Source organism: Myripristis murdjan, chromosome 18, assembly GCF_902150065.1.
Source record: "Myripristis murdjan chromosome 18, fMyrMur1.1, whole genome shotgun sequence".
Classification (NCBI taxonomy): Eukaryota; Metazoa; Chordata; class Actinopteri; order Holocentriformes; family Holocentridae; genus Myripristis; species Myripristis murdjan.
In genome coordinates, this window is record NC_043997.1 from 16,435,873 (window position 1) to 16,453,932 (window position 18,060).

At 40.0% G+C, this 18,060-nt stretch overlaps 1 protein-coding gene across 1 annotated transcript in view; it reads right to left on the bottom strand.

Moving 5' to 3' along the window:
* LOC115376791 (phospholipid-transporting ATPase ABCA1) overlaps positions 1-18,060 on the bottom strand; it is a 185,306-nt gene that overhangs the window by 81,595 nt on the left and 85,651 nt on the right. The window contains exons 31-33 of the mRNA XM_030076559.1: positions 12,758-12,885; positions 8,156-8,254; positions 6,922-7,111 (exon numbers count right to left, since the gene is read on the bottom strand). Of these exons, the coding sequence (XP_029932419.1) occupies positions 6,922-7,111; positions 8,156-8,254; positions 12,758-12,885 (417 nt within the window). The remainder of the gene's footprint in view (positions 1-6,921; positions 7,112-8,155; positions 8,255-12,757; positions 12,886-18,060) is intronic.

Below are 18,060 nucleotides of genomic sequence, written 5' to 3' on the forward strand. Positions count from 1 at the left end.
TTAATTTATGCCCTCGGTGTTGGACCACCATCTGCAGGTAAGCAATGCCGCAATGGTGGTAAATGTGCACATGCATGCTTATCAGAACATGTGTGTCTCATCCATATATACATCCTGTGCCGGTGACAATACATATCTCATCATAAAAACATTGCTCATTCCTGCAGTATTATGTCTGTTGTAGTGAAGACGCTATGTGTCTTTAGGCTCCACACTGCTGACCACGCTCTGCAGACAATACAGCAGTGTATTCTTTAAGTTTCTGTTTTATGACCTTATACTCCACACAAGGGCTTATACACTAGTTTTCAAACTGTGGGTTATAACCCACCGGTGGGTTTGAGTAGACAGCAGGGAGGCAGGTGGGTTGGAAGATGATGGGGAAAAGAAGCAATGAAGTGCTGAAAGTTACACAGGCTACAGCTACTTGTTTTTTTTTTTTTTTTTTACTGAAGTGCAGGATGATTTATACGGAGAGCAGACAGGCAGATCTTCGCTAATAACACAGTAACACTGGAACAAAAATGAACTTCAGACATCTTGACTGCCCATCATCGAGCATGATTTCAAAAGCACATAGTAAATGTTTATATTGTGTAGAGGTACAGCATAAAATCTTAAAGATTTGACCAATAAACGTTACAGATGGTGTAATGGATCTATGTGACCGGCTGCTGGTTTCCTATATTCTAAATTTGGCTCCTATTAAAGTAACACTCCAATGTTTTTGGGTAAAATAGCCGTATTTAAGCCAGCGGTACTTCAGCTCTGCACAGATCACTGCACTACACGGAAGGATACATGTGTTCAGCGGCTATAGCTCCAACCATCTAACTTCTACTAAAATTGCTCTTGTTTTAAGAAAAAAAAAATCCAAAATGTATATTTCAAATACACAAGATACACTGTGTAGAAAAGACAGCTTCAGAGCTGCTGTGAGGTTTATTCTTTCACTTTGACGGAGGTAGGCTAATGACTCCCATAGACTTCAAGTCTTCAGACTGAGCTAACACAAAATACTACTCATAGGAACTGAGCCACTGGACGTGCAGAAGTGAAAATGGTATGAAACATCTTGTCTCAGTCTGCCTAAGTTAGAAAAAAGGCAAAATGCTGGAGTAGTTCCTTAAACAATTTAAGTGAGAATTTCATTAAATTATACAGGAGATGATGGAGAAAGGTTTATGGCTGTTTTTTGAGAGTATGTTTATTGCACAAAACCACTCTCCTCTCCTCACTTGTTTCCAGCTATACTTCTGTTCTCTGCTTTTCTACTCTCATCTTGCAGTGGATGCTTGCTTGGCCTAAATACAAGGAAAAAAGACGAGACTGATCCATAAAGGCAGGGGAGGATGCTGCCTCTCTATCTTTTGAGTAAAGAGATAGATATCAAACCATGAAATCTGCTTTAAATTAAAGCTTTAACACTTACAAATAATTTCTCTGTCCCCTAGAGACAAAAAAAGAAAAAAAAAAACACTGTTAAAATTCTGAAAATCAATATGCATCAACAGCAAGCTCCAAAGTAGGAAAAATGTAGTCTATTGTGGAGAGACAGTGAGGAAGAGAAACCCTGCTGTCCTCCACTGTAGTGGGCGTTATCCTATCAGTATAATGGGTGTCATATGTCAGCCTTTGATTGACCTGTAATATATCACCTTAACAGAGGATATTGTACCAAACCAATCAAAAACCAGAACATAGTATTGACATCATACATGCCCAATCAATGAGAGTCTGACAAATCATCTCCTCTAGTTGTAGTGAGTGCAGTGACATGGAGAATGCAAATTGCAAATACCGCTTTTCAAATGTAAATCTCATAAACTCCAGGCAGGAATATGTTTTTGCACCCACTGCTCGGTTGGCAAAAGAGTGATGCTGACAATGCTAATGTCAGGGGAGCTGAGAGATGCAAAAGCAGAAGAGTGTCGTCAACCCCATTCAAAACTTTGGATTACGTGGAAAAAGGGACACTCAAGACTGTAAAGCTAACAATGGAAGATCAGGTCATCAGAAACTTTTCGATGTGAATAAGTGAGTCTCATGGTTGTATTGCAAGTCATGCCCGCAATACAGCTTTAAGGTTAGTGCTTGGTCTCCCCAAGAGTGAGTTCAAGAATTTGGACGGGGCGACTAAAAGACACACTAAGTGTGCTGATCACATCGGTGCTAATAGCAGACTGATATAGGCCGTTTTCTCATTTATTCCCTAAAATGCTCTAGTCACTAAAGATTAGGCTCTAAAGAGATTGAATGACACAACAGACTGCCATAGACTAAAGCTTTTAGGCTGGGTGCCTATCAATGAGCTGATAGGAGGCAGCATGTCTGCAGAGAGCAAATTACAACACTAAAGTGGGGCCAAACTAAGATGCATTAATCCATCTCATTGATGCAATAGAGTGCTTTAAATAAGTGTACCATGTTGTTTCACGAAAACTTGTAAGCTGTTATCTTACAACTCAATTTTTCAGCGAAGGAAGGGAAATAGAAAGAAGTAGCCAACATGTGAAATCTCACTGGAGGTTGGAAGGTTTTCCTTCTGTCCAACCAATTTTTTGGGTCACCGGCCGCCATTGTTTTTTAGCCTCAGTGGGAAATGAGTGACAATGATCTTGATGCATGATAATAAGTCAATGTCCTCAAGGTTGTTTCCATGCAAAAATGAGGGTCCATTTAATATCCTTTTACAGGATCTGGATTGGAACAAAGATCAAAAGACCTAAGACCAAAACAAGATGTTGTGAATAAAGGAAAAATGATGCAAGTAAATGTAACTCAGAGGGGCAAACGTTGTCCTTTGTAAATTGTATTTTTACTGAAGCTGAGTGTACTGAAAGTACCGACCACTTACTGTAGGACATGATAAAGACTGTGTCTGAGTAACAATTCATAAAATAACAGAAAAATATCCTAAAACCACCTAAAATGAAAATAAGACCGAGGTCATACAAATGGCTGTTGAGAGGCGGCATGTGATGCAAGAGATAGAGACAAATGAAAGAGAGAAAGTGAAAAAGAAAGACCTTGACAGCCTGGCAGGCTACCAGTGAAGGCTCCTGGATACGAGCAGAGCCTCAACAAATGGGGGACACCTTGACAGTGCTGTCAAAAGCCAGGACTGAACGTCAGGGAAAGGAAAAGGTCATGCAAAGGGCACATCGCTTGTTTGACTGCCTCAACAATCATTCTCTAACATAATACCTGGACAATTCCTCTTTTAAAGTGGCTCTATATGGCCTCGTCACTGGATGGAGCTCACAGCAAGACTCACAGAAGCTCAACGAGGCATTACAGATCGTTGGACAGTGTTCACGTGTACGTTCCATATATAGGAGACATATAAGGGATCTCTTTTTTACACAGAGGAAGAAAATAAAGAAGTGGCAGATGAGCCAGGCAGCTTCAAACTGTGTCATTTCACAAAACAGCATGTGCTCCATGGTGGAGGTCATTGACTCTGGACAGCCTCTCACAGTTTGAGAGGGCTCTTCACACACCGTTGATATGCAGACACTTGTACGAATACACAAGCACAGGACTTGTTGTAATACTGAACTTACAGGCACACATATGCCAGTGCATATGAAAATGTAACCCTCTTAAAATCAGTACAAAATGTTTAAAGTTTAATGAGTGATGTCTCATGTCTTCTTCAAAGGTGACGCTGCACTAATCACTGCACTAAATATTGAAGGGGAACATGAAATTATAATGCTAAGACTAGTCCCTTCATATATAAAGTATGTGACTGATGTTTTGTTTGTTTGTTGTTGTTTTAAGTGGGCCAGGATTTGTCCCTATAAAACTCACCCACTTCCATCAAGAGAGGCTGAAAAAAGCTCTGGAACTTCATACTGTATTCACTTTGCAAAATAAACTCAAAATGACTGGAGAAAATTCAATGATAAAAATAAAAGTTGACCCTTTTAAAAATCATGTAGGGCATTTTTCACCCAAAACACATGAAAGCACAGTTTTGTAACTCTCTATAGCCTAGTGTCAGATTCCCCCAGAAAAATGTTTTTCATCCTATTTTCTTTAAAAATCTCTGTTCCAAGTACATGCAACAACTTATTAAGTTGAAAACTATATTCACTTATGAAGTAGTCATCAAGGCTTTGGGCCATGCTGCTGTATTTTATTTTATTTTTTTATTTACATGTTTGAGCTTTAATTAATGTAACGGAAGGATTTGGTGTCCTCAAATAACATCACTGGAGGACAACTTCACACTGAAAGTCAGAATAAATGAGATGGTGCAAAACTGTTCTACTTTCGGATCATGTGTGAGATGTGTAGTAAAATAAATCTATATTACCAAGAGAAAAAATAAACTACTATTTGTTAACATGCTGTAGTTAACAACTAAACACTTTGATGCTACAAACTAATGAGAAGATGAGCTGTCTCCAAAAGCAAAATATTCTCATGCTGTGCAAAATCCCTCATCTGTAAGACAGAAGAATCTTTATTATAGTCAGATGGCACAAACCCTCTCATTTCATTAATGTCTTCTTTCCTTCTCTAAATGTTTTTGTTTAAATTTATAAGATGGTGTTTGTACAAACAGTTGTGTCAACATGTATCATCAAATGTGCTTTGATTTGTTTTGTGCAGCTCTAGTAAGTAGAGGACTGATTTTTGTTCTCCCCAGACTGACTCAAAAACTTTGATGACCAGCCAAAATGTGAAAGAGTGGAGAATATTAAAATCCCAAACCACTGGGTAATGAAAGCGACACTAAGTTCGGTTGACTACTGTTGGTTAAAACTTTGTGTATCATGAGGACTTTGGATTCAGTGTATATGCTCGAGTGAGCGGCCTGATGTGCTCAAGTAACCTGCTCTAAAACCTCATTTTAAAAGGCTCACATGCCACTGCATTTTCTTTCAATTAGCTATCTCTACTCTGCATTTCCATCCCTGAATTGAATAACTGCCAAGAAGCCAAAACTGCTTCAAACGGAAGACAAAGGCTCTTACTTCAGCACTGGGTTACAAATTGCCCCTGTCCAAGCCAATCAAAGTTAATTTCAGACTTATCAAGCACCTTTGTGATTGGTTATATTATCGTCTCCGCATCTATTCTTCTATATCTCTGCTGTGCGTGTGTGTGGATCTAATCTTTCATGGGAATACAATACAAGATGCAGGCACATGGCATGAAAGCCTGAGTAAACAGACAAAGCCTTCTCCATTAAAACAATGCAGGAGCAAAGACGGTTGCCTCTCCCTCATCTATATCTTACTCTGAGATTTCTCATTGTCATTGGGAGGCAGTGGTGCAATCCATTCAGCCCCAAATGAGACACTCCTTTCTCTGTGGAATAGTTGCTTCAGTCGGCAGGTGGTGGCTGCTAACCACAGAAGGGGTCTGTAACTCCTCCATTGATCCCTGCCAATATCAAGCCTCTTGCAACAAGACCTGCAAACATTCACCTTCCCTATATTTGGCTGTGTATATCGTTAAGGTAATGGCTTACACAGCATTGGCATTGATTTCTGGAGGATGAGCCATTCAGCTGTCCCAAAACGAGGAGATGTTAGGTGAGAAGGGGAGAGGTGCTTTCCAAACTCTGTTTTGGCACGGCATGCAAGTAACTGCCTTAAGGGAGACTGCAGGGTGAGAGATCAACACATGCAGTACCTCAAAGAGTTGTGGGATGCATTATGTTAATATTTTCAGTGAGTTCTCAACAGGAATGGAGATAAGCTACTCTAAATGGTTGGCAATGTCTACATGCTATGTGTTGTTAAAGAATTTTTTTTCTTTACCTGGATCAATTTCAGGTCTGCTTCCATGCATGCATGCCAGCTGACAATGGGGGGACTTGCACAAAAGCTCTGCACTGCAGTGGGAATTCTTTCAAAGTTAGTATGTTTACATTTTCAAATCAAAATGATGTCGACTGTAATTTTCAGGACACTAACCAAGGACTGTTAAAATAAGCATATTTTCCATGCTTTTATCTCCTCCAGACTTGGCTGCTACAATGCACTTTATTCTGGTATCAGTAGGCAAAACATCCAAAGACAGCAGTGGATACAAAACGTGGCTGCTAGGCGCTTAACACGCACTAAGAGAAGCAAGCACATTACACCAATCCCCGCTGCCCTTCACTGGTTATCTCTGAGTTTTAGAATTGATTTTAAGATTTTGTTGCTTGTTTTGAAAGCCTTGAATGATCAAGCTGATCTGCTAACTCCCTACGAGCCTGATCGCTGCTTGAGATCCTCCGGCAGGGGCTTCTTGTCGTTCCAATATCTTGACTTGTCACTAAAGGCGACCGGGTCTCAGCTGTGTAACTCCCTGCCTGGAGATCTCAGGTACAAAAACTCAGTGTCTTTGTTGTAAATCTCTTCTTAAAATTCACTTTTATCATATTGCCTTTTCTTAACTGATGATACTTGTTGTAACTTTTTAAAATAACTATGTGTTTTGGTGTTTCATTCATTTTATGATTTGTTATCTGTGCTAAGTTTTAGTTCTTATTACTTTTATTAACTATGTTATTGTAAAGCACTGTGGTACTTTGTTTTTGAAAGGTGCTATGCAAATAAGCACTTTATTGTTGTTGTTGTTGTTGTTGTTGTTAAATTCTAAACTTTTGAGTCAGTCATTGCTTGAGAAAGTCACTTAATTTATTTAGAAATTAAGAACATTCAACTCCCTTTACCCACACTGTATCCCTCAGAGGCACACATATTGTACTGCAAGCCAATCTCACCGAGCAGCTCAGACTGCAGGGGCAGCCAAGAGTGGTGCCCCGGAATTAGGAAGCACTTCACTATCTTGCTCAAGGGCTCAAGAGAATGACACTTTATGACCTTACAGTCACAAGATGGCCGCTCCAAATACTACACTGCCCCGTTAACCCAAAAAGCCACAATCTTTGCCAAGATTATAGAGACTAACCTGTGGGGGAGGCAGTCCCCCAGCACCAGGTGGACAGTCAGGTAACATGATGGTGCGTTTAGTGGTGCTGCACTGACAGGAAGGGGATGGGTTAGACATGCTCCAGTTCCCATTGACGAAGATGTCTACGACTGACTGATCCACAGTTGGAGTGAACCAATCAGATGCAGTGGGGACACACGGAAGCTCCCTGAAGGAAAAGAAAGAGGGCAATATGAGCATTTAATGGCTAATAGCTCCAGCTACACTCACAAAAAAGACCTACACACACTCTTATCTTAAGCACATTTGTAATTGTTGTTAGTGCAGCATGGCAAATGCCTCTGATAAGTCACAGGAGCAGGAAAATTTGATAAGTAGTGACAAGGCAGAGACTGTTCCTGTGCACAGTTGACGGTGTGAATTCTACATATGAAAGGAGATATCACAGGCTATTGCAGCTGACAGCTTTATAACAGCCGTACGATGGTTGACATTGTAGTGCATCTAGACTATATCAATAAGTCACAGGAAGAAGCAAATGACTGCACGTGTGAGTCTCTGTGAGTACTGATAAATTAATAATTTAAGAGTTTCATGTCATCCTCAACTGTAAATGCCTTGAGTCATAGGCAGTTCAGTTTTTGAGCAATGCTGGGTATTATTCCTGAATTATATGATGCACACTGGCTCTATTTAGTGCTAGTTTGTACTAAAATATTTAACCACAATAAGCCTTTCAAGGAATTTGTGGCCCACATATTTCAAGCCCAGCTATAATTGCATTTCATTTCTAATTTTATGAAAGCTCTTCATTATTTAACTTATTCTGATCTGGACGGTCTGCAGAGCATATGCAATGCTAGTCATTTATTGATCAAATTTGCTCTTAGAAATTGGATTACAAAATCATGCAGAGCACTACTTTCAGAGGATCTGTGTAACTTGGCTTTTTCATCAGTTGTTCTACGTGGGTGGTGGAGTTAGAAGAGAAAAAGACATACACATGCTTAGACACGCATGAATGCATGCATGCACACATACATACAGAGCTGTGAAACCATTAGCCGTTAGTCACACATAGGCCCACACACACACACACACACACACACACCACATGGCTAATTGCTTTGCCAGTACCATGTGGCATGAATGAATGTGTGCACACACAAGCACACCTATATGTGGCTGCATTGTTCTGGAAAATCATTGTGTTTTATTGTTGTTGTGCATTCAGAAAAAACTCAGTACTCACGGTATTGGGTCTCCGATCATGCAGCGAGTCCCAAAGCCAGGGTTGTTCACCAAGGAATCCACCACCCGAGACACGTTCATATTATCTGGACCATCATTGCTGTTATACATAAGGAAAATTACCAATACACATATCCAGATAGATAGATAGACAGATAGATAGATAGACAGACAGACAGACAGACAGATAGATAGATAGATACACACATACATACATACACAGATACATAGATACATAGATGTAAACGTTATCTACCAAAGCTTCCAACTTCACCTCACACAGTAGGTCTAATAGTGCCTTAATTTAAACTTAGAAGTTGGAAATTCTAATTTGTACATTTCTGACCTGCAACAACATTGCATTTACACTGTTCACAGGAAAAATGAAAGCCTACAATAACATAAATCTGTGCCTTTTCCATCAGGGAAAGTGGTCTGAAAATATATCACAAAAATGCAGGAAATCATTAAAATAATATGCTGAATATTTCATGCAAGTGTGTGAAACAGTATCTGCTAAAGTAGCAAATAAACGCTTTCATATTGACTCACTTGTTATTGACAAAAGGCTATATGTTTTTTTCCGCCATTTTTGTTGTGAATTGATGTGTCTGTTCAGCTTTTTCACAAGTCAGCAGTTATTTTTTAATGAGTTTCCCATTCAAATGACTGCAAAATAAACACCAGCATATTCCAAAAATATCCATCTATAAACTGCAGGCCTCCTACAACTAATAAAATTTCACATTTTGGTCACACAGTCTACATTGGGCAAAACGCTTTAGGCTTTCTGTCCAGACTGTTCTGGAGTTATATCACCGTGGTCCAACTTTCTGCACCCAAAGGAGCTGTGGCCATTGGAGTTACAGACTGAAGTGTGCAAAAATGCAGACACCCTAAAGTGAGTGTGAGTTATCAAACAAGCTGTGGCATTGACTGGTTCAGGGAGGGTTTGCCTCAGGCTAGGTTCATACCAGAGGACTGCTGGATCAATTTATACTCAATTTACCCATCCAGACAATCGGAGGTGAAATCCCAGTGGGAGGCTTGGTTGGGACTGATGGTCAGTAGAAAAGATCTGGTAGTGTGAGTGGCTTACTAATTCAATCTTAACCACCCCGACCGACTGGAAGATTGATCTACGCCTCCCTGATGATATAAAACCTGTTTGATATCTATGGCTTGACATCTGCAGGGCCTTAAACAAGCCCTGCAGTGTATGGAGATCACAGATTCATTCCTAGAGAGAAGATTGCTAACCGTCAATGAGCACTGAGTTTACAGTAGGCTGAGGCAGAGCGAGCCGAGTCTGGCTGTCCCCTTCTATTTGTTTGATTAGTGTCACGTCGCATCGAGCGAGTCCCTTTGAGATTAGAGGTCCTGATGTCAGTGATGTATCAGAGCTCAAGAGGATAATGTCAAGTGCATTGTTCAGTGTGTGATAGTGATCCTCAGTCTTTTCCTAATTGTCTAGAGTGTGCATTTTTACAACTGAGTGACAAAAATTAGTCAAATGAGTTGTCATGTGGTTTGATACAATGCGTTTTTCATAGTTGGTTAATATTTTACAAGTCATCTTGTGAGGCCCAACATGTGCAAAGCAGTGAGGATTAGATGATCATTATTTTTAAATTTATCCTGGCATCGAAGATGGGCTGAAAGGAAATTAGACATGCATGCCGGGGGATAGGAAGCTGTGCATTTCGAGTAAATGCTCAGTGGTGATGCGGCATGGCATTGGGTTCAGCTTAATCAAGTGTGAGAGGAAAATCATTGAGTTTACCAAGCCTTTCCTTTGGCTGAAGAGTCAAAGCATGAATTCCCAAGACACCACTGACTGTAAGGCAATGTGTGCTCTCTCTCTTTACACTAAGTCTGACTCTTCCTCAGTGCGTATTCTTGCATTATGTGCAGATGTGTGTGTGTTACAGACTCTGTGTACAGTACCAGCTCCTCAGAGACCTTTCATCACTACCTTAACATCTTATACACACCTGAAGCCCTGCATCTCAGTTTAACAACATTCCCTTTCCAATTTCATTCCCATTACTAAACACACACACACTCTGCCCTTTATCTTAAAGGTACTGTGGGAATTTAAGCACAGTGTTTCATAAAGATCATGGTGATGGCTTTCCGCCAGCAGTGGACACAACCCTGCCAACCACTGGTATTAATACAGTGTTCATTGTCTCACTTAGAGACATCTCCGTGAAGGTCATATGGTCATTTCCTCGGCCACCAGTGAGAGCAATTGAAGTAGTCCGATTGTAAAAATGGATTATGTGCAGCCATCTGTTTTGCTATTAACAATGGCTGGATTACTGCGTTATTCAGGGTAATAAAACTATTGGACAGTTCAAAAATGAAGGCATATAAACAGAGACAGCGGAACTAATGAATAGTTCATTTTGTTAAAATGGAACATCCTAGAGGTAAGAATTCATGATTCGGTGAAATAATGGCAAACCGAAGTGAAATGGAGGATGCATAGGAATATAGGGTTTTTATTTTCATTTTTTATCCTACAAGAGTGTGGGTTAATATTATGTGTTACATAAATTACCATCGGTGTATAATTTTCTGGTATTTCACTGGAATTTCTACTAAGTGACATTGCAATACCAACAACCAGAAAATTACAGAGAGGCTGAGTACCCCAGGTTATTGCCCAAACTACATGTAATACTGCAGTGAGCTATATCAATCATTACCTTTAATCACTCTGAACTAAAATGGATCATTGCCATTAATTAGAAATGCAGTACGCCAATGCTAATATGAGTGAACTTGTAAGATAAAAAGGCACAGCACCCTTGGCCACACAGTCGTCACTAGGGAGGATGTTTTAAAGTCACTCAGGAGAGAAGACAATGTTCTGTAACTGACTGGGGGGAATGTCAAAGAAATTAAGAACACTCCAACCTTAAGATGTAACACACAAGACCAGTCCCCGGTAATACTTTTGACAACAGCTGCCTCTGCAGTTTAAGTTTTGCCACACTGGGTGAAACCCTGTGGCACAGTCTTTTTGGCAGCCTGCTATGAGCTCCCATGTCTGAATCTTAAACTCTTCATGTGAGCCAGGGTTTTATTCCCAGTCGGGGCATGCTTTACCGCGACCCTACTGTGTCCAAATAAAGACAAGAAAGGAAATGCCCAAGAAGGGCAGTTTGTCCCTTCACCCTGATAAGAAAGTTTCATCATCACTTTAGTTTCAGGACGGGCTGAATGGGAGGGTTTTTACAATGGTCTGCTATTTCCACAGTAACATGAAAAGTCTATTGAAAACACCCACCAAGATCAGTCTATTACAATGAAATGATCTACTCTGGATAGAAGAAGCACACTACTGTGGAATATCAATGAGGCCAAAGCAGTAAATGCAATAAGATTCTTTGTCACTGCAGTGGCTGGATACTGCACGGCTGCACTGCGTAACAAGATACTTGCATGAAATATTCAACATGTTGTTCTAATGATTTCCAGCATTTCTGACATATATTTTGAGGGCACCTATGCAATTCCACTGTAAAATGCTGTTACGATGGCAAAACAATCACGACCTTGCAAAGGCAAAAATCCAAAGTCTCCACATTTTCCCCTCTAGGTAACGCAAGAACAAAATCAAAAGTTTATTGCCTCCATCTCTGGACACGACATATGTACAATGTGTGATTTATATTAGATCACATCAAAGCAGGGAAGTGGGTAAATGTGTCAACAGATACAAAAGGAACAGCTTCTCACTCTAGCCACGAGTTAAGATGCTGTCTTAGATAAACCAGTTTCACATAAGGCTACGATTAATTGTGTCTTGACATCTTCAAAGTGAATTTCTACAAAGTGCTGCCAGGGGAAATGGAAAAAAACCTGCATAGTGGATAAGCGAAGGCAAGCTTCATGTCACAAGAAATGAATATGAATGCAGTGCCAAGATTTCTTTGATGGTTTGAACAGATAACAGATGATGCATATTAGAATTCAAACATGGCATTTTACAGCACTTATGTTGTTAGAGAGAAAGTAAGATCATGTTGCAGCTATGTTGAGCCCAACTGCTGTGAATATTTTTTCCCCCACAAAATCTTACCACCTCATAAGACTGAATATCTGGGGAGAAAATTCAACCGTAACTTTTACGGAAAGGCTTAGGACACACATTTATGCCTATATAGAAAACATGGCTGCATGTTTCGTAGTTGTTTCTTAGATTAAATGGATCCACAAGATTCTTATCTTTCGTATCTTTACTGATGACTGCTATGGTGGGTGTTTTGCACTGCACTGCCCAGAAATCACTTGTCAATCAAACTATGCAGTGAGTAATGTGAAATCTTTTCTGTCAAAGTTTAACTTCAACAGTTTGACATGGCGCTCTTTTGTTTGTGTCTTCAACCATGGTGGCAACTGCTGTTGGCAACTGTGCTGCTGACTGCTTATATGTTTAATCTCTACTGTGTTATAATAATCAGCATTTTTGAGTAGAAAAATGGAAATTTAATTACCTTCACATGTCCCAGATGACATATAAACAAATGCCACAATATTACACAAGAGTGATGAGCCATATTATTGCACAAAATCCTGATCAGTGTCATACCTGTAGAAGGTGGTTTGGGGCAGTCCATACATCCAGGGCTGCAGCTCCAGACTCGGATATTCAGTGAATGGGGGGACGATGAGTGAGAAGATGAGAGACAGGCACACAAACACAGCAGGTAAGACAACCTGGGAAGACAGTGACAAATCTTGAGTCAGCATCGCTCATCAAAGTGTCCCTGTCACTACTCTGTAGAAAACATTTTCCAGTACTACACCCAAAAGCCATGTGATGTCGTGAAAAGATATAGAATGAATAAATGAAATGCAAAAGATACACGCAAGGTTTCTGGAGGAGTGGGGGTGGTGGTGGTGGTGGTGGTGTGTGTGTGTGTGTGTGTGTGTGGGGTAGTAATTGGTGGATGAGGACTGAATGAATTATTTGATAATCTCATTTTCAAGAATGCATAGAAACTATATAAACAAAAGGGTATCACAAATTAAAAGCAGAAAATCAGCACAATGTAGCCATGAAATTAATTTATACCTGTGAATGATACCTTTTTTATGGGCCATACGAAACTCTTGGTTTTAATCGTTTTGTAGTCTTACGTCACTTTTTCCACTGTTTGGCTGTGCACTGTGTGCATTGATTGTTGATATCCTTGATTCTTGATAATATTTTTACAATAGATTTAAAGTAATTTTTATGATAGATTAGTGCTTCTAACAGCTATGTCAAGATCCCACCGAATACTGTACAACTTCATTAAAAACCACATCAGTTGAAACGAAGCAGTTCTGAAGTGGGAGTTGGGGGATTGTCACAGTGTAATGCTGACAGGTATGCTAATTTCCATCAAGGTGCATAAAGCCCGGGACCACAATCCCTGCAGGTCTCTTGTGACCGAGCAAGGAACCGCACCTTCTAATTAGTTAAAAACTGACTGCCAACCTGTTCTACATACAGTATATCTGATGAAGAATGAATTAGAAGTTGGTTGTCATATTAGTTATTGTGAATTATTTTAATACAGTGAAATCATGTCATTACACTGGGTTAACCCATGTAGGCAACTGTAAATTCAGAAGCTTTTTTAAACTGGAGCTACTATCACAGGTATGCAATTTTTTATGCTGAAATGACCTGGCTGGGTCTTGTTATGCCCAGGATAATTAATAAACAGTGTGAGTGACACAATCATAATAAATAATATGTGTATGGATGATAGTGGACTCACATAAACATGCATGTATGAGTGTAAGCAGGACTGCAACACAAGGTGCAATGCAAGATCAATTGCATCACCCCTCTCCCCAAGGGAACTGTCATTACACACAACAAAGTGACTGATGCAACCAAGCAAATACACAGGGACTACCGCTTTTACCTGTGTGCCTATTAATATGCTCACCGCCAACTTGTTTTGGCTGTTGTGCATGCGTTATGAGTTTGATTAAACACTTCCAAATGCCTGCCACCATCATCCGGCCACTCAGGCATAATTAATTTCTCGCTATTCTCTCGCTTTACCTTTTTTTTTCTTTTTTTTTTCTTTTTTAATTCAGAACCTGCTACGCTTCCCCCTCAACATCCCCACTCTCCACACCCTCCTCACTCTCATCCAATCCTCTTTTCTCCATCATGTAAATGTTCTCTTTTCATTTCATTGTCAGAGCTGACAAAAAGGTCAGTGGGAGAATGCAAGATATCTTTAATGTTTAATCACTTGTAGGTTCGGGGGCTGCTCGACAGCAGAGGGAGGTTTGCCTGCACTTGATTAATTGCGGGGCCTGCGATTTGCCAGGCCAATTCAGGATGCTACAATTGAAAATTCTAAATTTACTGCACAGAGCTATGGCTATGGAAATGTGCCTGGAAGAAAGATAAAGAGCAGCAATGAGACTGAAAAGCTTAATGACAGTCCACAAAATAAGGGACTATTCTTTTTCTCCCGCACAGACACGCACACAAATACACACACATGCACACACACTCTCTCTCAACAGTAATTGCAGGTGACAGCTGGTACTTCTTCCATTGTGCGAGATCTGCAAACAAAGGGGAAAAGTCATTATGTTCACAAAGCCAAAGCACTCCCATGAACAATGCATGAGTTTATCACATTCTCAAGTTTAGTGGGGATTTATAGAAGAGGAAAGGATTATATGCAAAATGGGTATAAACACCAAAACACAATTAAGACTTGTATTACTTGCTGCAAAGTCAAATGGCTCATTAGAATGTGTTTGATGGCAAAATGGAAGCATATTGTTGACTTAACATATTTGTCTCAATAAACATTTTTGTCTCTCTGATTACATTTGGGAATAATATTTTAATATAGTATACCTTGACTTAAAACGCACATCAAAAGGAATAGCAAATGTGTTATTGAGTGAGCACATTTATTCCATTTCCTTTACTAATCCCTCATCCCTCATATATATATATATATATATACATAAAAGCACACACACACACACACACACATATATATATATATGTGTGTGTGTGTATATATATGTATATGTATGTATGTATGGATAGATAGATAGATAGATAGATAGATAGATAGATAGGTAGATAGATAGATAGATAGATAGATAGATAGATAGATAGATAGATAGATAGATAGGTATACATATATTTACACACACCTACGCCGGTGAGTAGATAACCCTCAGGTATAATATCCTGGCCACAGGAGGACATAGGGTTGTAGGCTATACGGCTGTACACTAAGTGCAAGGAGGGAGGCCGAGGACTAGTAAGCATCAAATCCACCATCCAGGATGAAATAACTAAGATCCAGGAATACATCAGGAAGATGGCCCCTGGTGATGACCTGCTAAGTGAATACCCAGAAGCCCAGTGAGGAGGAGGAGGAGGAAGAGGAAGAGGCACTATTATGGAAGGACAAGCTCCTGCATGGTATGTACACCCAACAGACAGCAGAAGCAGCTGATATTGCGAAAACTGGAAAAGGCTGGATTGAAAGACAGCACAGAGGCACTGATCATGGCAGCACAAGAACAGGCCCGAAGCACAAGATCTATAGAGGTCAGGGTCTACCATGCCAGGGAGGACCCCGGGTGCAGGCTGTGCAAAGATGCCCCTGAGACAGTACAGCACATCACAGCCGGGTGCAAGATGCTGGCAGGTACATCCATGGAGTGCCATAACCATGTGTCTAGCATAGTGTAGAATAGCATCTGAACCAAACTGGGACTGGACGTCCCAGGGTCAAAGTGGACAACACCTCCAAAAGTGGTTAAGAACGACTTCCAGATCCAGACTGATAAGCTGGTGGTGGCTAATCAACCAGACATCGTGGTGGCCGACAAACAGCAGAAGAAGGCAGTAGTGACAGATGTAGTGATCCCGAATGACAGCAACATCAGGAAGACGGACCATGAGAAGCTCAAAAAACACCAAGAGCTGAGAGAGGAGCAAGAGAAGATGTGGGGAGAGAAGGCAATTCAAAAAGCTAAAAATATTGAGTGCCATCATCTGCTAAAGGAAAGGTTGAACTACCAACCTGCACACAAGGTGGCTGGCACTGGGATGGGGTGCTGTAGTCAGTTCCAGGACTGCATGGCAAGCTCCAAGCACCAGATCCCTTTCAACCCAGCCAATACGGCACAACCAGTCACTGCCTCTCCCTGATGCTAACACTGCCAAGAGATGTCTGTTCCCAACTTTCCTCCCATAAATCACTCCTTTTGAGTTTCATGCCATAATCTCTTTTGTATTCCCCTAGTACTTGTATTCGCAGAGATTACCTTACTGCACAATCATATCTGCTGACAATGGGAGCTGTTGACATGATGGAAAAAAAACCTTTTGTCAAAAGAATAAAAAGGGAGAAGTAGGAGGTGCACCCTGGCAGTCAATGTTCACTCTTGTACGCACACACACACACACACACACGCACACACACTCTTATCCTTCTATCCTGCTCTCTAACACACAAGAGGGATGCCCAAGATTGACAGTGACTAATGGGGATTGGTATTGCAGCAAATTATAAGAAGCACCAATACACCTTGTCAGAGGTGGAAGACATGTAGACACACACACACACATGCACAGGGCACTTGGTAGAAGTGGAGGGGCAATGCTTCACAATCCTTTTCAAGAGTGATTACTTCAATGTCGTGGCAGCTGTCATAAGTGATGGCTTTGCTTGATGTCAACATGCACATAATGAATCCAGATGTATGTGCATGTAAATGATAGCACATTAATTATGAACATTCTTTTGAAAAGCTGTTTAAGACTTGTGAAAAGAAATCTGAGCACCTTAGAAATTGCTACCCATCAAAATTGGTTATGACTTGCTTAAATAATTTCTCTTCATTGGTTTTGACTTTTGAAATTATGTTTATAAAGTACAAGATAATATAGACACACTCTTAATGGGCTAATAGCAGCCTGCCAGCACTGTAATTGTTATATAATCACATTTAATACAGCTGATGAATACATATCATTAGCATATGCTAAAATGAGGTGGAAAAAAAAAACAAAAAACAAATCATGAATGTCACTTTTACTTCCCCCTGTCAGTCAAGTAGTAAGTTTGCACTGATTCTAAAACACCTTAAACAAGACCCAGAACTGAGCGAAATAAGTTTGCACTTTTTCAAAAAAAAAATGAAAGAAATTTCAGTGTCAGTATCGTTACTCCTCCGTCTAAAGTAAGTACTGCATCAAAACATTGACATCAGCGAGAAATCACTCTGTGCAGAGAAGGCTTTTCTCACCAACATGTTTGGTCTGATCTTTCCCTTGGTATAATACAATAACAAAATTTCAAACCATCTGGGTTGGTAAATATGAGCATGCTGTGTGTATTTTACTGTCATGTCATATGATTTCACAGTAGTGAAGTTGAAGCCAACAAGCAAAGTTGTCTACATTTGAAAAAAAAGGCTTGGGCCAAGATCTGATAATATAGAATATTGCAATATTTTGCAGCTGCATGTGATAATTCATACATTACCAAATATCCCCCTCCTCTAACATATAAATGTGACCATGGGTACTTTACATCTCATCTTACCATGTGTACAAATGCCAATTCTACTCATGACACAACTCTAAAAAAAAAAAAAAAAAAAAAAAAAAAAATTGAAACATGGAGAGACAACAATATCTGTTAACAATCTAAGTTAACTTTATAAGGAGACCGGCAGTGTTTATAATATATACTTAGGTATTTTTTAATGTTTTGTTTTTTGCTGTAGGGGTGATGAGACTGAATATCGTGCTATTTTGACAGGACAAAATCGCAATGCTACATTCTGGCTACGGGTCAAGCTTAATGCAATGTTTGTTTTGCCTTAATTTCTTTTCCC